Source organism: Eriocheir sinensis, unplaced genomic scaffold (assembly GCF_024679095.1).
Source record: "Eriocheir sinensis breed Jianghai 21 unplaced genomic scaffold, ASM2467909v1 Scaffold297, whole genome shotgun sequence".
NCBI classification, from domain to species: Eukaryota; Metazoa; Arthropoda; class Malacostraca; order Decapoda; family Varunidae; genus Eriocheir; species Eriocheir sinensis.
The window spans coordinates 394,556-417,489 of record NW_026111606.1 but is presented as its reverse complement, the minus strand read 5'-3'; the positions used below and the strand labels follow the sequence as shown (position 1 = coordinate 417,489).

The 22,934-nt window shown below is 47.7% G+C and overlaps 1 protein-coding gene across 1 annotated transcript in view; it reads left to right on the top strand.

Moving 5' to 3' along the window:
- LOC126991521 (putative neural-cadherin 2) overlaps positions 1 to 22,934 on the top strand; it is a 54,638-nt gene that overhangs the window by 14,399 nt on the left and 17,305 nt on the right. The window contains 10 exon segments of the mRNA XM_050850267.1: positions 1,504 to 3,358; positions 8,278 to 8,511; positions 12,030 to 12,208; positions 13,272 to 13,418; positions 15,689 to 15,865; positions 17,297 to 17,696; positions 18,170 to 18,372; positions 19,874 to 20,037; positions 21,019 to 21,187; positions 22,798 to 22,934. Coding sequence (XP_050706224.1) covers positions 1,687 to 3,358; positions 8,278 to 8,511; positions 12,030 to 12,208; positions 13,272 to 13,418; positions 15,689 to 15,865; positions 17,297 to 17,696; positions 18,170 to 18,372; positions 19,874 to 20,037; positions 21,019 to 21,187; positions 22,798 to 22,934 — 3,482 coding nt within the window. The 5' untranslated portion in view covers positions 1,504 to 1,686.

Here is a 22,934-nt window from a genome sequence, read left to right as displayed (position 1 = left end):
TCTCTCATTCCTCTACCTATGATGACCTTTTTTTTCTCACCTCCTAACTTTTCTTTTTTTCCTTCGTCACTCTCCTCTCTCACCTCTCTTCTTTTCACCTTCCTCGTTCACCTCTAACCTAACATAACTTCACTTACAACTCTTCTCATTCCTCTAACTTTAATGGCCATCTTTCTCTCCTCTTACTTTTCTCATTTTACTTCCTTACTTTCTTTCCTCACATTCAATATCTATTCATTCCTCGCATATCTGTTCCTCACTCAGCTTTAACCTAATTTAAGACCTCATTTTTAACTCTATTCATCCCTCTATCTTTCTTTGTTCATCTTTTTCATCTCTAACTTACCTGATTTTACTTTCTCACCTCTCATCTTCATCACCTTCCTCACCTTTCCTTCTCACCTGCTTTTCACTTTCCTCCTTCATCTAAAACCAAACTTAAGACCTCACATTCAATATTTATTCATTCCTCTTCTTGCTATCATTCTCATCTCCATTTTTTTTTTCATTTTTCCTCCCTCACCTTCTTCTCACATCTCTCATTTTCCTTACCTTTCTCTTTTACCTTAACTTAAGACCTCACATTCAGTATTTATTCATTCCTCTTCTTGCTATCATTCTCACCTCTAACTTTTTTTTCATTTTCCTCCTCACCTTCTTCTCACATCTCTCATTTTCCTCACCTTTCTCTTTCACCCCAGCTCCAACTTTACCTCATTTTCAAGTTTTATTGATTTTGTTTTTGTTTGTCCATCTTTTTCACCTCTAACTTTTCTCATTTTCCTTCCTCACCTCTTAACATCCCTCGCCTTTCCCCTTCCTCACCCTCCCCTCCCATCTACTTCTCACTTGATCCTCCTCCTCCCTCACCTTCATACTAACTTATCCTAACTTTACCTCACTTTCAACGCAATTCATTCATCTACTTTTTTTTTTGTCCTTTCTCATCACTAACTTAAATCTTCTTCTTTCCTCACCTCTCATTTTTCTTACTTCCTATATTCTCTTCTCATCCTCTTTCTCTTCTTCCTTATTCCTTACATAACTTAACCTCACTTTCAACTCAATTCATTCATCTACTTTTTTTTTGTCCTTTCGTATCACTAACTTAAATCCTCTTCTTTCCTCACCTCTCATTTTTCTCTTACTTCTTCCTCTCTTCTCTTCTCACCCTCTTTCTCTTCTTCTTAACATAACATAACCTCACTACACTTCCTTTTCCTTTCTCATTCATTATTATTCATCTTCCTCACCTCTAACTTTCCTCATTTTCATTCTTCACCTTCATCCTTCACCTCTTCCTTCTTCTTCACCCTTCCCCCTAACCTCTAACTTTGCTTAATCTCACTTTCTTTTTCCTCTACCATTGTCTTACTCTCATTCTTCATCTTCCTCTCTTACGTCTCATCTTTATCACCTCCCTCACCTCTCATCTTACTCACCTTCCTCACCCTCTCTCATCTTCCTCACCTTCCTCACTCACTCTCATCTTCCCCCCGCCAGGCCGTGGACAGAGACCCACCTGACGGACGCGCGGAGTGGCAGATCAAGGTGCAGGTGAGAGACGGCCAGCGAGTCTCACCCTCACTTATCGCAGCCGCCGACCGAGCCTCCCGCCACCGCCCCCGCTCCGCCCCCCACCCACGCCCCCCGCCCCCTCCCCAGGACCCCCCGCACTTCGAACCTATGGGGGAGGTGCAGGAGGGGCCAAGAGGTCAGGGGAGGCAAGGGGTTCTGTTCCCAGGGGTGTATTTCACGTGGGGTGGCGACGAGACATCAAAAATTGTGCCCCTTGAAAATTCCCTCCAGAGTTCTGTGTTTTCTTCCATCCGCGAGGGAGATGCGGAGGGAAAGGAGGAGAGACAGGAAGCAGGCACCCGTAACTCCCCTAGGATGCAGGAGGGAGTAGGACCAGGAGGCGTAGGAGGCGTAGGAGGAGGAGGAGGAGGAAGAAGTGAAGGGAGGCCAGAGTTTCCGATGGGTTTCATAGATGGTGCGCAACGACAAAGAACAACAACAACTCGGGCTGATGGGGGAACGACGAGGCTGCAGAGGAAGAGGAAGAGAGGAGGAGACTTTATGCCCAACAACCGCAGGGCGACGAAGAGGAAGACAAGGGAGAAGACGTACAGGAGCACCAAGGACGACGCGATAAAAGGAAGAGGCGCTAAACAGGAAATAAAAAGAGATAAGCAGGAAATGAGAAGAGAATCCGCCAGGGTGTCAAAAAATATCCCCACTCGAGTGAAAGCCGAGGGACTGGAAGCCGGCGTAGCGACAGGGGGAAGGAGGCTGAGAGAGGCCCCTTTCAACCCCTGGGGGAGACCACGCACCAAATACATCCCCCTGAGAAGGCAAACAAGACAGACGAGGCAAACAAGACAGACAAACCACATGAAGCGTAAACAACCACCCAGCGAGGACTTATACAAGGCAAAGAGACCCGTGGACGAACTAAACCTCCATCACGACCATTCTTTGAGCCGCGCGGAGCCTCATTTCCCTCCTACAAACGGGACCAAGAGTAGGAGGAGAATCGGCGGCGGTGCACGGGTCCCCCCCCACGGCCATCACCCCTCGTGCCTCGTAACTCCGCCATTATCGGGTCGCAGTGCAAAGTTGGCACGTAATAGATACAGAAACTCGCTCCTTCTCCACTCTTTCGCGAGACGGTCCAGCGGCGGGGGCGAAGAGGAGGAAGGAGGAAAAGGGGGAATAGAAGTAGATAAAGCAAGACAAAGGAGCGAGAGGAGGAAGACAGGCTGTAACGTAGGGCTGGAAAATATCCCACCGCTGCCACCAGTGTTGAGGAATGAGAAAACGGGAAACAGGAAACCGCAAAAGAAAACGAGGAGTGAATTCGACTATAACCACAACCACCAACACTACCGACCCACCCATCACGCCCACACCCACGGCCCCACACCCACGCACACCCACACCCACGCTGCCTCCCCCAGAAGAAAAAGAGACACACGCACGAGCAGGAAGCCATTGGAAGACGATGAAATGTATGTACGGAGATACAAAGCCATGAACGGGCGCTGCGACACCTACGACACGTTTTCTATACGCGGAGAAAACGAGAACGTGAAAGAAAACGAAGATACGAGGGAGGACGATGGTAATGTGAAGCGCATGAACAACGAGAAGGATAATGAAGTGGAGGATGAGGAGGAGATAAGAAGTGAGTTAGAGTGGAGGAGGAGGATAGGGGAGATGATCGCGGAGATGAGACGGGAGGAGGTGCATGTGGCGGAGACTGTGGTGAAGGTGGTGGTACAAGACGTCAACGATAACGCCCCAGTCTTCCCTAACACTACCATGTACGGCGAAGTGCAAGAGAACGGCCCGATCAGTAAGTACGAGAGAGAGAGAGAGAGAGAGAGAGAGAGTATTAGTGGTAATGAATGCAAGGTTTATGTAGATTTTATCCCCCAAAAGACAAGAAGTTGAGAGTAAAAGAAAATAGAGTTGGACAAAAATTAAAGATATTTGTAAGATTTAAAGTTATTCGACCCGACCCATTGAGTTCTTTTTCTTTCTTCTTTATCTTCTTCTTCTTCTTCTTCTCCTTCTTCTCCTTCTTCTTCTTCTTCTTCTTCTTCTTCCTTCCTCCTCCTCCTCGTCCCCAAGTCAAACATCCACTCTTTTTAAATTTCCTCTTTATTCTCCCATTTTCTATGACGCATAACCCGTTTTCTTCGTCTTGGTTTCCCTTCCAGCGGTGACTAATTTAAGCGTTCGTCTGATCCACGACTTCATATCCTCTTTGCATAAATCGTGGAATATTTGCACTGGGGGGGGAGAGAGAGAGAGAGAGAGAGACGGTATAATCGGTATTTCCTCTTTTCCATTTTTTGTCTCTCTCTCTCTCTCTCTCTCTCTCTCTCTCTCTCTCTCTCTCTCTCTCTCTCTCTCTCTCTCTCTCTCTCTCTCTCTGTCTCTCTCTCTCTCTCTCTCTCTCTCTCTCTCTCTCTCTCTCTCTCTCTCTCTCTCTCTCTCTCTCTCTCTCTCTCTCTCTCTCTCTCTCTCTCTCTCTCTCTCTCTCTCTCTCTCTCTCTCTCTCTCTCTCTCTCTCACGCATTTCCCTTCACAATTTACAGTTTTCTCCGTACCCTCCTCCTCCTCCTCCTCCTCCTCCTCTTCTATTCCCCTCGTTCTAACCTGTCAACCTTCCTTCCTTCCTTTCCCTTCCCCTTCCCTTCCCCCACCTCTCTCCCCTCCCCCCTCCCTCCCCCCCGCCCCCTTTCACATCGGATCACGTGTTTACAGCCAGCCAAGTCGTCTTCGTTGGCTACATGAAAGAGAACTAGCTCACTTTATTTCCTCTTTTTTTCCCTCTTTTTTTTCCCTCATTTTTTTCCCTCATTTTTTTTCCTTTTCTTGTTTTCTTTTTCTTATCGTTAACTTTTTTTGCTTTCCTATTTTTTTTTTCTCAATTTTTTTTTCCTCTATTTTTTTTCTTTCCTCATTTTTTTTTATATTTCTTTCCTTTAACTTTTTTTCATCCTGTTATTTTTCCTTTTCCTTTTTTTCGTTTCCTTCAATTTTTTCCCTTTTATTTATTTTTATTTCCTATATTTCTTTTCCTTTCCTCAAACTTTTTCTTATCCTATTTTTTTTTATTTTCTATTCTTTTCCCCAAACTTTGTCTTCTCTGTTTCTTTTCCAGTTTTCCTTTTTTTTACTTGTTTTCCTTCTTTTCATATTCTGTTGCCTTATTTTCCTCTCCCCTCACTTTCCTCCTTCATCGCTACTCACTTTTCTTTCCCTTTTCCCCTCTTTTCCTCTTTTTTCTTAACTCATTATTTTTCTTCCTTCCCCTCTTTCCCCTCTTTTCCTCTTTTTTTCCTCCCTCACTATTTTGTCTTCCCTCTTACTCTTTACTTTCTTCCCCCTCTTTCCCCTCTTTTTCCTCTTTTTTCCTCCATCATTTTGTCTTCCCTCTTACTCTACTTTCATCCCCCCTTTCCCCTCTTTTCCTCTTTTTCCTCCTCACTGTTTTCTTTCTTCTCTCTTTCTATTTACTTTCTTCCCCCTCTTTCCCCTCTTTTCCTCTTTTTTTCCTCCCTCTTCCTTTCTTCCTCTTACTCTTTACTTTCTTTCCCCCCTTTCCCCTCTTTTCCTCTTTTTTTCCTCCCTCACTATTTTCTTCCTTCCCTCTTACTCTTTTCTTCCCCTCTTTCCCTCTTGTCCTCTTTTTTTCCTCCCTCACTATTTTGTCTTCCCTCTTACTCGTTACTTTCTTCCCGCTCTTTCCCCTCTTTTCCTCTTTTTCCTCCTCACTATTTTCTTATCCTCTTACTCTACTTTCTTCCCCTCTTTCCCTCTTTTCCTCTTTTTCCTCCTCACTATTTTCTTTTCCCTCTTTCCCCCTCTTTCCCCTCTTTTCCTCTTTTTTTCCTCCCTCATCATTTTCTCTTCCCTCTTACTCTTTACTATCTTCCCCCTCTTTCCCCTCTTTTCCTCTTTTTTTCCTCCCTCATCATTTTCTCTTCTCTCCTACTCCTTACTTTCTTCCCTCTTTTCCCCTCTTTTCCTCTTTTTTTCCTCCCTCACTATTTTCTTCCTTCCCTCTTACTCTTTACTTTCTTCCCCCTCTCTCCCCTCTTTTCCTCTTTTTTTCCTCCCTCATCATTTTGTCTTCCCTCTTAGTCTTTACTTTCTTACCCTTTTTTCCCCTCATTTCCTCTTTTTTTCCTCCATCACTATTTTCTTTTCCCTCTTACTTTTTACTTTCTTACCCATTTTTCCCCTCTTTTCCTCTTTTTTTCCTCCCTCACTATTTTGTCTTCCTCTTACTCTTTACTTTCTTTCCCCTCTTTCCCCTCACACTTTATCCTATCCTCCTCCTTTCATTTCTTCCTACTCCCTTTTTCCTCTTTTTTTCTTTCCTTCACTTTTCTTGTTTTCCTTCATTTCACTTTTCCTCTCATTTCCTCATTTTTTCCTATTTGCTTCCTTTATTTCCCCCTCCAACCTTCCCCTCACTTATCCCTTTTTCCATTTTTTTCCCTCTCCTCACCTTCTTCCTCCCCCCTTTCCCAAACTTTTCCCCTCCTTTCCTTTTCCTTCATTTCCCTTCTCACCTTTCACCCCACCTCCCCTCATTTTTCCCTCCTTTCCTCCCTTCCCTTCATTTTTTTCCTCTCCCTTATTTTTTTCCTTCTTCCTCTCTCTCTTTTCACACGAATCTCTCTCTTCTCATCTTTCCCCCCCCCCCTTTCCCTCACTTTTTTCCCTCCTTTCCCATTTTTTTTCTTTTCCCTTCAATTTTTTCCCTCCCCTTCATTTTTTTTCTCTCCCTGATTTTTTTCCTCCTTCCTCTCCCTTATTTTTTTCCTCCTTCCTCTCCCTTATTTTTTCCTCCTTCCTCTCCCTTATTTTTTTCCTCCTTCCTCTCCCTTATTTTTTTCCTCCTTCCTCTCCCTGATTTTTTTCCTCCTTCCTCACCCTTATTTTTTTCCTCCTTCCTCTCCCTTATTTTTTTCCTCCCTCCTCTCCCTTATTTCTTTCCTCCTTCCTCTCCCTTATTTTTCCTCCTTCCTCTCCTGATTTTTCCTCCTTCCTCTCCCTTATTTTTCCTCCTTCCTCTCCTGATTTTTTCCTCCCTCCTCTCCCTTATTTTTTCCTCCTTCCTCTCCCTGATTTTTTTTTCCTTCTTCCTCTCCCTTATTTCTTTCCTCCTTCCTCTCCCTGATATTTTTCCTCCTTCCTCTCCCTTATTTTTTTCCTCCTTCCTCTCCCTTATTTTTTCCTCCTTCCTCTCCCTGATTTTTTTCCTCCTTCCTCTCCCTTATTTTTTTCCTCCTTCCTCTCCCTTATTTATTTCCTCCTTCCTCTCCCTGATTTTTTTCCTCCTTCCTCTCCCTGATTTTTTTCCTTCTTCCTCTCCCTTATTTCTTTCCTCCTTCCTCTCCCTTATTTTTTTCCTCCTTCCTCTCCCTTATTTCTTTCCTCCTTCCTCTCCCTGATTTTTTTCCTTCTTCCTCTCCCTTATTTCTTTCCTCCTTCCTCTCCCTTATTTTTTTCCTCCTTCCTCTCCCTTATTTTTTTCCTCCCTCCTCTCCCTTATTTTTCTCCTTCCTCTCCCTTATTTTTCTCCTTCCTCTCCCTTATTTTTTTCCTCCTTCCTCTTCCTGATTTTCTTCCTCCTTCCTCTCCCTTATTGTTTTCCTCCTTCCTCTCCCTTATTTCTTTCCTCCTTCCTCTACCTTATTTATTTCCTCCTTCCTCTCCCTTATTTTTCTCCTTCCTCTCCCTTATTTTTTTCCTCCTTCTCCCTCGCATCCCTGGTCCTCGCTAACTCGCAAGACGTAAGCCACCCATAAAAAAAAGATGCGATACGAGGAAAAAACTCTGTAAAAGGGAAAGAAAAGGAAAAAACAAGGACATAAATACGAGGACATAAATAGACTGACTGACTTGGAGGGAAACTAAAAAAAAAAAAGAAGAAAAAGTAATGAATGTAACCTTGGGAATGTGAGGGAAAAATGTGTGTGCGTGTGTATGTATGTATGTGTGTGTGCGTGAGAGAGAGAGAGAGAGAGAGAGAGAGAGAGAGAGAGAGAGAGAGAGAGAGAGAGAGACATGAAAAAAACATCATATTTTTCTTGTCTTCTCCTCTTCCTCCCCTCCCCCCCTCCCCCGCCCCTTCCCACTCCCCACCCCTCCCTCTACCTTCTTCCCCCCACCATCCCCAACACAACCCTTACTCCCCCATTTCCCCTTAAACATCCTTTTTATTCACTCCCCAATACCCTTACCTCCCCATCCCTCCCTATTTACCTCTTCCCCCTTACCCTTATTTTACCAAATACCTCATAAAACACGACCCTTACCCCCCTTTCCCCTTAACCTCCTTATCCTTTACCTCTTACCCTTACCTCCACTTCTACTTCCCCCCCCCGCCACACACACACACACCTTCCCCCTATCTCACCCTCTTCCTAACACACACCTTACCCCCTTTTCCCCATATAACCGCCCTCTTCTATTCCCCCTTTAAACTTACCATCCATCCTTTCTCCCCCTCTCATCCACCGTCCCCTTCATCATCTGCCCTTCTTACCTTCGTTTCTTACCTGGTATCTACACACCTTGATTTGACCCCTTCTCTACCCTTTCCCTACTTATTTTTTTCTTCCCTTTCCCTTCCATTCTTTGCCTATGCACTTTTCTGTTCCTTATTTATTTACCTATTTAATTTATACACCTAAATTGATATATCCTTCTTCTTCAATCTCCCCTCTCATTCACTCCCTTCCCTCCCAGATCTCTCCGCGGGCGTGGTGTGGGCGTGGGATGCTGACGACCAGGCGGAGGGGAGCAACGCCATCATCACCTACAGAATCCAGAAGAATGTGCTGGACGAGCGGACGGGCGAGGCCATCTTCCGCATCCACCCGCACACCGGCCTGCTGCACACCGCCATCTGCTGCCTCGACCGGGAGACCACGCCCGAGTACGAGGTGCAGGTGGTGGCCCAGGACGGCGGCGGGCTGACAGGTGGGTGACAGGTGGAGAAGGGGGTTAATTAGAGGTGATTCAAGTGGACAGGTAGATAGAGGTGGACTGAGAGGTGGGTGGACAGGTGGGTGACAGGTGGAGGAGGAGGTTAATATGAGGTGATTCAAGTGGACAGGTAGATAGAGGTGGACTGACAGGTGGGTGACAGGTGGAGGAGGGGAGTAATTAGAGGTGGTTCAAGTGGACAGGTAGATAGAGGTAGACTGACAGGTGGGTGACAGGTGGAGAAGGGGAGTAATTAGAGGTGGTTCAAGTGGACAGGTAGATAGAGGTGGACTGACAGGTGGGTGGGCAGGTGGGTGACAGGTGGAGAAGGGGGTTAATTAGAGGTGATTCAAGTGGACAGGTAGATAGAGGTGGACTGAGAGGTGGGTGGACAGGTGGGTGACAGGTAGAGGAGGGGAGTAATTAGAGGTGGTCTAATTGGGCAGGTGGACTGAAAGGTGGGTGGACAGGTGGATGAGGGGTTAGTTAAAGGTGATTTGAGTGGGCTGGTGGATGGAAGGGGGCTGAAAAGGAGATGTATAGATGGTTAAAGTGATTAATTAAGGGTGATTTGAGGGGCAACGTGGATGGAGGTGGATTCGAAGGTGGATAAAGGGGTTAATTAAGGGTGATTTGAGTAGGCAGGTAGATGAAAGGGGGCTGAAAGGGGGATGTATAGATGGATAAAGGGGTTAATTAAGGGTGATTTGAGTGGGCAGGTGGATTGAATGGGGCTGAAAGGGAGATGTATAGATGGATAAAGTGGTTAATTAAGGGTGATTTGAGTGGGCAGGTGGATTGAAGGGGGCTGAAAGGGAGATGTATTGATGGATAAGTGGATAATTAAGGGTGATTTGAGTGGGTAGGTGGATGGAAGGGGGCTGAAAGGGAGATGTATTGATGGATAAGTGGATAATTAAGGGTTATTTGAGTGGGCAGGTGGATGGAAGGGGGCTGAAAGGGAGATGTATTGATGGATAAGTGGATAATTAAGGGTGATTTGAGTGGGCAGGTGGATGGAAGGGGGCTGAAAGGGAGATGTATTGATGGATAAGTGGATAATTAAGGGTGATTTGAGTGGGCAGGTGGATGGAAGGGGGCTGAAAGGGGGATGTATAGATGGATAAAGTGGATAATTAAGGGTGATTTGAGTGGGTAGGTGAATGGAAGGGGGCTTAAAGGGGATGTATAGATGAATAAAGTAGTTATTTAGGGGTGATATGAGTGGCCAAGTGGATGGAAGTGGATTCGAAGGTGTGTTAATAGGTGGATGAGAAGGTTAATTAAGGAGAGTTTAAGTGGAGAGGTAAACTGAAAGCTGAGAGTTCGGGTGGATAATTGAGAGTATTTAACAGGTATGAACGTAGTGGAGCGGACAGGTGTAAATGTATGAAAGACAGGTAAATAAGGTGGTTAATTCTGGTGGTTTAAATGGGCAGGTGGACTTAGGTGGGATGGAAAGGTGAGTCAACAGGTAGAACAGGTTAATAGGTGGAGGTAATTAAGTAGACCGGTAACTTGTAACGGTGGAAAGAAGTGTAATTCGTTAAAGAGTGCGAAAAGAAATGTTGTAATCAGAAAGTATGGAAAGAAAAAGGTCTAGATTATAGTGATTAGGAAGGAAGGTAAGATAATTAACTTTTTGAGGTGTGGAGAGAAGGAAGGATCAACTGAAGTGTATGAATTGAACAGGTAAACAGATTGATTAAGAAAGTGAAGAAGAAAATTGAATAAGTAAACAAACAGATCAAGAAAATAAGGAAAAATAAGGATATATCAAATTAGGTGTATAAATTAAATAGGTAAATAAATAAGAAACAGAAAAGTGCGTAGGCAAGTAAGGGAAGGAAAAGGGTAAGAAAACAGGTAAGGAAAAGGAGGAGAAAGGGTTAAATCAAGGTGTGTAGATACCAGGTAAGAAACGAGGGTAAGGACAGGTGAGAGTAGGGAAGGAAAAGACAAAAAAGGGAGGGAAGCAAAGTAGGAAAGGGAGGGAAGGGAAAGGGTAAGATAAGCAGGTGAGAAAAACAGGTAAGGGAAGGGAAGAGAAAGGAAAGAAAGCCAGGTAAGAAAAATAAAGAAAGGGAAGAGGAAGGAAAGAAGGCCAGGTGAGAAAGATAGGGAAGGGATGGGAAGAGGAAGGTAAAGAGGGGAAGTATAGATAAGAAGGAGAGGAAAGGAAAGGAAAAAGAAGAGGAAAGAAAAGTGAACAGGTAACAGGTATAACAGGTAGGATTAGAGAGAGAGAGAGAGAGAGAGCAGTAGAGAAGGTACTTTAGACAACTTCTGCCATTCGTGTTCTCCATTAGCTAAACTTTGCTAATGGGAGAGGAAATAATGGATTAAAGGAGATAAGGAATATAAGAAATTGGGATAAAGAGGGAAAAAGAGAAAAAACAAAAATTAGACAAAACAAGAGCATAAAAACGAGAGAGAGAGAGAGAGAGAGAGAGAGAGAGAGAGAGAGAGAGAGAGAGAGAGAGAGAGAGAAAATAACGGATACCATAAAATAAGAAAAAAAGGAAATAGGAATAAAAAGAAAAAAAAAGAAAATTATAAGAAAGAAAATGAAATCGAAAGGGAGAGAAAGAAAAAAAGAATAAAAAGAAAAAAGAGAGAAGAAAAATTAAAACATACAATTTTTTTTTAAATATATAAAAAAAAATCACAAAAAATAAATAAACTAACCACATTTGGCAACACTTTCCCAACAGCCAATCATCTTCCCTCATCCTCGTGACGTCATTTTCTGGTTTTTTGCCTCTTTTTTTTTTTTTTTTTCCTCTGCTGATGCCATAAGTTGACCGGCCGATCACATTTTTTTTCATATTTATTTTCATCCCTAACATTTTTTTTTTCTTATTGAGGCGAAAGTTTGAGTTTAAAGGACAGTTATGTAAATTTCGAGAGTTTTTCTATTTTATTTGGTAGTAGTAGTAGTAGTAGTAGTAGTAGTAGTAATAGTAGTAGTAGTAGTAGTAGTAATAGTAGTAGTAGTAGTAATAGTAGTGGTAGTAATAGTAGTAGTAGTAGTGGTAGTAGTAGTAGTAGTAGTAGTTGCACTTTTCTAACACTTATAAATATTTCTAGAAGCATTAAACCATTCATCACCTCCTCTTCCTCCTCCTCTTCCTCCTCCTCCTCTTCCTCCTCCTCCTCCTCCTCCTCCTCCTCCTCCTCCTCCTCCTCCTCCTCCTCTTCCTCTTCCCCTCTTCACCTCTGCCCTCCCCCCTCTCCTATACTTCCCCCTCACATTCCCTCTTCCCCTCTCCAGTTTCTCAACCTCATACATTCCCCTTCCTTCCCCTTCCTCCCCTTTCCCCCTACACACACCTACCCTCACCACCACCATCACCATATCACCACTACAACTATCATCACTTTTCACATTTCACTTCACTCTACCATAACCACCACTACCATTACTACTACTATTATTACTACTATCATCACCACTACCACACCACTATTACCATCATCACTAACTTTTTTTCTCACCATCACCACCGCAGGCACGGGGACGGTTGTAGTGCGACTAGCGGACGTCAACGACAACGCCCCCCGCCTGAGTCGTCACCTGTGGGCCGTGGAGGTGGACGAGACGGGCGGCGCCGCTCCCCCCGACACCAACCTGACGCTGCTGCAGATCACGGCCACGGACAGGGACACGGCCAACTACTTCTACTACAGGGTGAGCGGCGGGGAGGGGAGGGGAGGGGGGGAGAAGGGGGTAACTACTGATATCATACGGCAAGGATCATTCATAAGGTTTAGTTATGGAGCAGCGTTTTATTTTAGAGTATAATTGTTGTGTTTCATTATACGTCGGGGGTTTGGGGTGAAAAGACGCCTAACTTCTATTAAGGGATGAGGGAGGGGGGGAGGGGGAAAAGGAAACGATCGGGGCTTTGATGGAAACGATAAACATTTTAGTGGAGACGATCATTTTTTTAGTGGAAACGATCGGGGCTTTGATGGAAACGATAAACATTTTAGTGCAGACGACCATTTTTTTAGTGGAAACGATCGGGGCTTTGATGGAAACGATAAACATTTTAGTGCAGACGATCATTTTTTTAGTGGAAACGATCGGGGCTTTGATGGAAACGATAAACATTTTAGTGGAGACGACCATTTTTTTAGTGGAAACGATCGGGGCTTTGATGGAAACGATAAACATTTTAGTGCAGACGACCATTTTTTTAGTGGAAACGATCGGGGCTTTGATGGAAACGATAAACATTTTAGTGGAGACGACCATTTTTTTAGTGGAAACGATCGGGGCTTTGATGGAAACGATAAACATTTTAGTGCAGACGACCATTTTTTTAGTGGAAACGATCGGGGCTTTGATGGAAACGATAAACATTTTAGTGCAGACGACCATTTTTTTAGTGGAAACGATCGGGGCTTTGATGGAAACGATAAACATTTTAGTGCAGACGACCATTTTTTTAGTGGAAACGATCGGGGCTTTGATGGAAACGATAAACATTTTAGTGCAGACGACCATTTTTTTAGTGGAAACGATCGGGGTTTTCGTGCAAACTATCGGGGTGTCGTAGATGTGGTCGCGGTTGTCGCCTTACTGGCATGACGAGGAGCACACCCCGATCGTCGCCATGAACACCCAGGTCGTGCTGTAGTTATGTGGTGTTATTAATGGTGTTGTTACTACTAAAACTGTTACCACTACTAATACTACTTTTACTATTACCACCACCACCACCACTACTTTTCCCCCTCCCCGGCAGGTGGTGGAGGCCAGCGGGTGGGGGTGGCAGCATTTCGGGGTCCGCACGGTGGGCACGGCGGGGCACCTCCACGCGCTGAAGACTCTGGACTACGAAGACGAGGCGCAGCGGCGGGGCTTCAGGTTCATGGTGCAGGTGACGGACCGGGTGAGTTGACGGGGGGGGGGCGAGTGGATTGGGGGGTGAGTGGACTTGGGGGGGAGTGGATTGGGTGGTGAGTGGATTGGGGGAGGAGTGGATTGGGGGAGGAGTGGATTGGGGGATGAGTGGATTGGGTGGTGAGTGGACTGGGTGGTGAGTGGATTGGGTGGTGAGTGGATTGGGTGGTGAGTGGTCTGGGGATGTGTGGATTAGGAAGTAAGAGGCTGGTGGATGAGTGGATTGCGGGGTGAGTGGTCTGGGGGATGAGTGGATTGGGGAGTAAGGGGCTGGTGGATGAGTGGATTGCGGGTTGAGTGGTCTGGGGATGAGTGGATTGGGGTGAGTGGTCTGGTGGATGAGTGGATTGCGGGGTGAGTGGTCTGGGGGATGAGTGGATTGGGGAGTAAGGGGCTGGTGGATGAGTGGATTGGGGGGTGAGTGGACTGGGGGATGAATGGTTTGAGGAGAAGGGGCTGGTGGATGAGTGGATTGGGGGGTGAGTGGTCTGGGGGATGAATGGATTGAGGAGTAAGGGGCTGGTGGATGAGTGGATTGGGGGTGAGTGGACTAGGGCATCTATGGATTGAGGAGTAAGGGGCTGGTGGATGAGTGGATTGGGGGTGAGTGGACTGGGGGATGAGTGGATTGAGGAGTAAGGGGCTGGTGGATGAGTGGATTGCGGGGTGAGTGGACTGGGGGATGTGTGGATTGGGGAGTAAGGGGCTGGTGGGTGAGTGGATTGCGGGGTGAGTGGTCTGGGGGATGAGTGGATTGAGGAGTAAGGGGCTGGTGGATGAGTGGATTGCGGGGTGAGTGGTCTGGAGGATGTGTGGATTAGGGAGTAAGGGGCTGGTGGATGAGTGGATTGAGGAGTAAGGGGCTGGTGGATGAGTGGATTGGGGGTGAGTGGTCTGAGGGATGAGTGGATTGAGGAGTAAGAGGCTGGTGGATGAGTGGATTGGGGAGTGAGTGGACTGGGGGATGTGTGGATTGGGGAGTAAGGGGCTGGTGGATGAGTGGATTGGGGGGTGAGTGGTCTGGTGGATGAGTGAATTGCGGGGTGAGTGGACTGGAGGATGAGTGGATTGGGGAGTAAGGGGATGGTGGAAGAGTGGATTGCGGGGTAAGTGGACTGGGGGATGAGTGGATTGGGGGGTGAGTGGTCTGGGGGATGAGTGGATTGGGGAGTGAGTGGACTGGGGGATGTGTGGATTAGGGAGTAAGGGGTTGGTGGATGAGTGGATTGGGGGTGAATGGACTAGGTGTTGTGTTTCCCCACCCCATAGAATGCCCTAAAGAACGGTAAAAGTATGATTATGTTATCTTAAATGTAATCTGTTGAAATGTATTAGTCACTGAAATTATTACGTGTATCTCCGTAGACTTAAATGTATAGGCTGTCAAAATGTATTAGGCAACCATTAAGATGCTTCGTTTTCTATATCGATAAGGCAGAGCCGAATGTTATAGTGTATCCTTATTTAGAGAATGTCCACTGTGAGAATATGTAAGTCACCCATTAAAATACTTCGCCTCTCGTACAGATAAACCAACCCGTAGAGAACATTACAGCAATATCCATCTCCCTAAAATTGCATACTGTAAGATAAAATTGTCACCCCTTAAACACTACACCCCAAAATACCGGCAAATTTTAAGGCAAACTGAACCAAACTCACCCGATCCTTTAGTATGCTTTCTAGTCTTGGGTTAGGTTAGGTAAGGGTAGTTTAGTATGCTTTCTAGTCTTGGGCTAGGTTAGGTTAGGTTAGTTAAGGTTAGGTTAGTTTAGGTTAGGTAAGGTTAGGTTAAGTAAGGTAAGGTTAGGTAAAGTAAGGTTAGGTTAGGTTAGGTAAGGTTAGGTAAGTTTAGGCTAGGTTAGGTAAGGTAAGGTTAGCTAAGGTAAGGTTAGTTTAGGTTAGGTAAGGTTAGGTAAAGTTAGGTAAGGTAAGGTAAGGTTAGGTAAGGTTAGGTAAGGTAAGGTTAGGTTAGGTAAGGTTAGTTTAGGTAAAGTTAGGTTAGGTAAGGTTAGGTTAGGTAAAGTTAGGTTAGGTAAAGTTAGGTTAGGTAAGGTTAGGTTAGGTAAAGTTAGGTTAGGTAAAGTTAAGTTAGGTAAGGTTAGGTTAGGTAAAGTTAGGTTAGGTAAAGTTAGGTTAGGTAAAGTTAGGTTTGGTTAGATTAGGTTGTGTTTGTGTTTGTTACTGTTTCCATCGACACCCTCACACCTCCCCTACCTCCATTCTAACCCCTTCCCCTTCTTCCCCCGCCTCCCCCAGGGCCGCGGGGGTTGGGGGGACTCCCGCCACACCGACACGGGCTGGGTGGAGGTGCGCCTGCGGGACCTGAACGACAACCCGCCCGTGTTCTCCCGCCCGCACGCCCACGTCACGGTGAGCGAGGACGCCGCGCCGGGCACCCTCCTCACCTCCCTGCCCGCCTCCGACCCTGACATGGTGAGTGTGTGGAGGAGGAGGAGGAGGAGGAGGAGGAGGAGGAAAACGAAGAAGAGGAGGAGAATGAGGATGAGGAGGAAAGGGAGGAGGACGAGAATGTGGATGAAGGAGAGGAGGAGGAAGAGGAAGGAGAAGAAGAAGAAGGGGAGGAGGAGGAGGAAGGAAGGGAGGAGGACGAGGATGAGGAAGAAGGGGAGGAGAATGAGGAGGAGGAGGAAAGGGAGGAGGACGAGAGTGTGGATGAAGGAGAGGAGGAGGAAGAGGAAGGAGAAGAAGAAGAAGGGGAGGAGGAAGAGGAAGAAAGGGAGGTGTACGAGGATGAGGAAGAAGGGGAGGAGGAGGAGGAAGAAGAAGGGGAAGATGACGAGGAGGAGATTGCAGTGGAAGATTAGGAGGAAGAAGATGAAGGGGAGGAAGACGAGAATAAGAAAGAGGAAGAGGTAGTGAAGATGGAAAGTGAAATTAGTTAAGAGGTACAGAAACAAGAGGAGAAGAAAGAGGAAGAAGGTAAAGAGGAAGAGGAGGAAGACGAAGAAGAGGTAGTGGACGTAGAGGATGAAATTAGTTAAAAGAAGAGGTACAAAAACAAATGAAGGAGGAGGAGGAATAAATAAAGAGGAGGAGGAGGAGGAGGAGGAGGAGGAGGAGGAGGAGGAGATGATAGAATGGAAGAAGTTAAAATTAGGTTAAAAAAAGAACGAAAACAAGATGAGAAGGCGGCGGACAAGAAAGAAAAGAACGGACGGAAGGCGGCGGAGGCGCCGGCGGAGGAGGAGGAGGAGGAGGACGAGAAGTTGAAATTAGATGAAAAGAAGAACGAAAACGAGACGAGGAAAACAAGATAATTTATGGAGAAGGAGGAGAAAGAAAAGGAAGAAGGAGGAGGAGGAAGAGGAGGAAGGTAAAATTAGATGAAAGAAGACGAGAAACGAAAGAAAACAAGGCTATAAGAAGAGGAGGAGGAGGCGGAGGAGGAAGAGGAGGAGGAGGAGGAGGAGGAGGAGGAGTCGGAGGAGGAGGAGGAGATAGTGGACGATAATAATAACAATTCCCCTTCCATCCCTTCCCCATTAACCCCTTTCTCCCCCCACACAACCCCCCCCCCTTTTCACCCCAACCACCCTCTTCCACCTCATCACAACCCTTCCATCCCCCCCCTCCCTGTAATCACCCCTAACCCCCCCTTTTCCAACCCCATCACTAAACCCCCTTTCTCCCCTCCACAACCCTCCCTTTCCCCCTCCCCTTAATCACCCCTAACCCCCCTTTTCCAACTCCATCACTGACCCTCCTTTCTACCCACCAAATATTCCGTTCCCCTCCCCTCTTTCCACCCCATCACTTTCTCCCCTCCACAACCCCCCTTCCCCCATACACATCTCCCCACTTCCCCCCCATCAATAACCCCCTTTCCCCTTCTCCCCCTAACAGGCCGGGAGGCAGGGGGTGACGTACCATGTGACGGGGGGGTGGGGGGCGCTACGAGTCGACGAGGAGGGGGGCGTGAGACTCTGGAGGGGGCTGGACAGGGAGGCGGAAGGGGGTGCGGTGGGGGTGGGGAGGGTGATAGCGGTGGACACAGGGCAGCCCCCCCTCACCTCCACCTCCACCCTGACCATCACTGTGTCCGATGTGAATGACTCGCCCCCCCGCCTCCTGCCCCCCACTCGCCTCTTCGTGCAGGAGGGCGCCCCCGCTAGTCTCCTGGGGGTCCTACAGGCGACGGATGATGACCTCTGGCAGTTCGGTCACGGCCCCCCCTTCACCTTCGAGCTCTCCCCCGCGAACCCCAGTCACGTGACCCAGGCGGTGACCTTGAAGATGAGGAAAGGTGAGTGTGACCCGGACCCGACCTCACCCCCTTTTAAATCGTAACCTCCCCCAAATCAATCTCCCCAGTTCATGTCTCTCTTCCCTCTCCCAGTTCGACCTCACGCATTTCATAACCTCCCCTTTCAGCCCCTTTCTTCCTCCTCTACCCCTTCCTCTCCCCATAATCCCCCTCTTCTCTAACCTTTTCTTTCCCTTCTTACCCCTTTCTTTCCCTTTCACCCTCCTCCCCAGTTTGTCCTTTCCTTTTCACCCCTTTCTTCCCCATCTTCACCCTTTCCTCACTCCCTCACCCCCTCTCTACCTCCCCTTTTTAACCCCTTTCTTCTCTCTTCTCACCCCCTCCTCTCCATAACCTCCTCACCCTTTTCTTCCCCTCCCCTCCCCTTTCTCACCCTCTCATGTTCACCCTTTCTTCCCTCCCCTCACCCACTTCATACCCCCCACTAACCCCTTTCTCCCCCCCCCCCCCAGAGCTGGCCAGTGGGCGCGGGGGAGCCGAGGTGTGGAGCCTGGCGCCGCTGGATCGTGAGGCGGCGGCGGAGGTGGTGGTGGAGGTGGTGGTGAGCGACGCGGGGGGGCGGGGGGCGGCGTACCCGGTGGTGGTGGTTGTGGGTGACGTGAACGACAACCCTATGAAGCCCGGGGCGAAGGTGGTACGACTCTGGAAGGTGCAGGTAAGGGGGGAAGTGGGGAAAGGGGGGGTATAGTAAGGGTTAAGTGTGGGGAGAGGTTGGGAGGTATGGGAAGAGGAGGAAGGAGGAGGAGGTGATAGAGGAAGGGGAAGGGATAAGGGGGATTAGTAAAGGGGTGGGGGAAGGTTTGGGGTGTTGGGGAAGAGGAAGAAGGAAGGGGAGGTGATAAGGGAAAGGGGAAGTGGTGGGGGATGGTTGGGGGGTTGGGGAAGAGGAAGAAGGAAGTGGAAGTGATAAGGGAAAGGGGAAGTGGTGGGGGAAGATTGGGGTGCTGGGGAGAAAGAGAGGGAGAGAGGGGAAGTGATAGGGGGGAGAGAGAAGTGATGGGGACGGGTTGGGGTGTTGGGGAAGAGGAGGAAGGAAGGGGAGGTGATAAGGGAAAGGGGAAGTGGTGGGGGAAGATTGGGGTGCTGGGGAGAAAGAGAGGGAGAGAGGGGAAGTGATAGGGGGAAAGTTAAGTGATGGGGGAAGGGGCAGTTGGGGAGTAGGGAAGAGAATGAGGGGAGTTTAATGGGTCTGGTTAACTAGAGGGAGGTGGAAGTGAAGTGAAGTGAGGGTAAAGGTTTCAAGGTCACGATAAGGTTAATGAAGTGACAGGTACGGGGGGGGGGTAATTTATTTTTTACATAATTACATATTCATCATGACACTAAGGTCGTATTATAAGACATTTCGCCGCCCAAGAACACATATTTGACAAAGCTTTCGTAGGAGTTGTGGGCATTTCCAGTAGTAGTTTTATGACCCTGGTGGTAGTTTGACCCTTCTTCTGTACCGTGAACCTAAGGAAACACTCATTAGAACCCGGCTGACCCTCTCTTTGGCATTTCCAGTAGTAGTTTTATGACCCTGGTGTTAGTTTGACCCTTCTTCTGTACCGTGAACCTAAGGAAACACTCATTAGAACCCGGCTGACCCTCTCTTTGGCATTTCCAGGAGTAGTTTTATGACCCTGGTGTTAGCTTGACCCTTCTTCTGTACCGTGAACCTAAGGAAACACTCATTAGAACCCGACTGACCTCCTCTTTGACCTTTAGAAATAGTTGATGTGAGAAACGAAAGTGTCTTGTAATCCCAACTTATAACTCTCTTTTTGCATCATCCTCCTCTTCCTTCTCTTACTCTAACTCCCTCTAACTCCTCCTTCACCCCTTCCTACCGTCCTACCCATCCCCCTCTCCTCTCTCACCCCAACACTCCTACCTCACCTCCCTGCCTTGATAATTCCTTCACCTCCAACTCCCACCCCCACCCCCTACTCACTCCTACCCCCTCCATCACCCCAATTCCCCTGTTTTCACCCCTCCCCACTATTCACACCCACCCCATTCCTTCCACATCCACCCTCTCCACCCCCTATTCACTCCTACCCCCTCCATCACCCCAATTCCCATGTTTTCACCCCTCCCCACTCTTTACCCCCACCCCCTTCCTTCCACACCCACCCTCTCCACCCCCACACCCCACCCCCTCCCAAACCCAGGGCGGGGGAGCAGACGTGGCCCTGGGGAGAGTGTATGTGAACGACCCCGACGACTGGGACCTGGGGGACAAGATGTTCCGCTGGGGGGGCGCGGCGCACCCCCTCTTCACCCTCAACCAAGACACCGGGGAGATTTACGGCTCGGCGCAGCTCAGGGAGAGGAGGTGAGTGGGGGGGGGGGGGGGAGAAGGAGGGATATGGTGGGGAGAAAGAGTAGAGTGTTGGGGAGTGGGAGGAGGAAGTGGCGAAGAGTGTGACGGAGGTAGAGGTGGGGAGTTAGGGAGAGTGGGAGGGAAGGGGAGTCACGGAAGTCGGGGGAGAGGTTTTGAGTGTGGGGGAGTGGGAGAGAGAGTGGGGAGAGGGAGGAGAGATGGGAGCCGAGGAGGTTACGCCAAAAAGTGGTGGTCAGTTGTTAGGAGAGGAAGAAGGAGGAAGGAAGAGGTAGTAGTGGAGGAGGAGGAGGGTAGAAAAAGAAGATTACAGAGGAGAAGGAAGAAGGGGAGGATGCTCAGTTACATTCATTTGGAAAGGCTGAAGAAAAAATAGACAGTAGTGAAGGATGAAGATTTTTTTTTTTTTTTTTTTTTCACATTTGACTCATAACGCTGGTCGGCTTTCATGGTGTAGCCCAGCGGTTCCGAAAGTGTGGTGCGCGCACTCCTGGGGGTGCGTGAGCTGATCACTGGGGGTGCATAAGAAAAAAAATATGTAATGGCGGATTTTATGTCTCATTAAAGTTTCAAACACATCATTAACTGACACTGTTTTAAAACTAACGTATGGTGTATGCTTCAGCGGAGTTGTCTTTTCTTTGTTTGAAACTTACTCAGACACATTCATCCATCCCCCCAGGTACATTTTCGTTCAGTTTTGATAGCCATCCCTCAGAGCCTCACACTTTGCGAGCACAAAATTCGTAAAAAGTTAGTACTGCTTGAATCTTAGCGGGGGTGCGTGAACTCGGTCACAGCCTGGAAGGTGGTGCATGGCCTGGAAATTTTGGGAACCGCTGGTGAGGCGTGTTGGTCGGCCTCAACCCGTACCGGTCAAGTGTTTTTCAGTGGCGCCATTCTTGCTTGGCCCATGCCCCCTGGAGCTCCACTGGATCTCTCCCTAACCCCCCTAACCCCCCCTCGTCCCCCCAGGTACGAGCTGCACTTCCTGGTGAGTGACCGCCGCTGGGGCCAGAGGGACGTGCCGGCCAACGTGACGGTGGAAGTGACGCACCTCACGCCCGAGAGCCTGGCCAGCGCCGTGCCCATCAGCCTCTCGCCAACCTCGCCCGCCGCCATCACCGCGCACTGGACGCCCAAGGTGAGGCACGCTCGCTCAGACGGGCTTACCTGTCGCGTGTTTTTTGGTTATTTTTTTGTTTCCTGTTTGTGGTTTTTGTTTCTTCTGTTGTTGTTTTTCGTCTCGTTTGTATATATCCTGTTTGCGCTGTTTTTCTCGGGCTTACCTGTCGCGTGTTTTTTGGTTGTTGTTTTTTTGTTTCCTGTTTGTGGTTTTTGTTTCTCGTTGTTGTTTTTCGTTCCCTTTGTATATATCCTGTTTGCGCTGTGTGTTTTTTTCCAGGTTACGGTTTTCTTGGCGTCTCCTGTTTTCTGGTTCCGTGTATTTTCGGGATATATTTTCTCTGTTTCTTTCTTTCCGTTTCGCCCTTTCAAGTTGCCTCCGTTGCTATGAATAAAATGATACAGCTAGAAGTAGATTACGGATTGAGTGATTGCCAGGTGACGCTGATTGGTGGCCAGGTAACGTGAACTGATTGCCAGGTAACACATTAATTGATTGGCAGGTAACATAAATTGATTGATGGTCAGGTAAAATGAACTGATCGCTAGGTAACATGTTAATTAATTGGCAGGTAACATAAATTGATTGATGGTCAGGTAACATGAATTGATTGCCAGGTATATTAACACTGATGAATAGGAAGAAATTACAAACACACATGCATAGAATAGATGTAGAGGTAAGTAAATGAGGTAAATAAATCAGCAAATAAAAGTTGTATAAGTTAAAGAATGAATGGAAAGGTATATAATAAAACTAACCGTATTTTTTTTCTATTCCCGCCCTTTTTTCCCTTTTCCTTCTCTCCCTTTTTGTCGCTTTTCTCCTTTTTTTACCATCTCCCTCTTTTCCCTTCTTATCTCCTTTATATTTTTTTCCTCCTTTTTCCCTATCCTATTTCCCTCTCCGTCAATGCTTCCTCCCTCCCATTCCATACCTCCTTCCCTTCACCCTCCTTCCATCCTCCTCCTCCTCCTCCCTTCCCTACCTTACTCTCCCATTCCATACCTCCTTCCCTTCACCCTCCTTCCATCCTCCTCCTCCTCCCTTCCCTACCTTAATATCCCTTTCCCACTCTCCTCCTTCCCTCCCTTTCCTCACCTTCCTTTTCCCTTCCCTTCCTTAATCTCCCTTTCCCACTCTCCTCCTTCCCTCCCTTTCCTCACCTTCCTTTTCCCTTCCCTTACCTTTTTTTACCTAATCTCCCCCTTTCCTTTTCCTCCACTTTCTTCTCCCCTTCCCTTACTCTCCTTTACCCATTATCCATTCCTCCCTTTCTTCCCTTCCCTTACTCTCTTTTTTCCCCTCTCTCCCCTTTCCTTACCATATGTTTCCCCCCCCCTCCCATCATTCCCATACTTTCCCCTCCCCTTCCTTCCCAATACCTACCCCTTCCCTTTCTTTTTTATTTCTTCCCCTCTCTTTCCTTTCCCATACCTTCCCCTTCCCCTCCTTCCCCAATTTCATCCCCTTCCCTTCATTCCCCATCTCATCCCCTCCCCTTCCTTCCCCATTTTCTTATGTTCCTATCTCTTCCCTTTTCCTTCCTTCCCCGTCTCCTCCCCTTTCCTTCCTTTTCCATACCTCCCCTTCCCTTCCTTCCTTCTCCCCCCCTCCCCCCCACACAGACAGGCGGGGGGGGTCTGGGTACTCTGTCGGGAGCCGTGCGGGAGGTGGTGGGGGGCGCGGGGGCGGGGGTGGAGGTGCTCATCGTTAGCGTCTACGGTACCCCAACCAGCGACCCCCAGCCCTCCCAGCACGACCC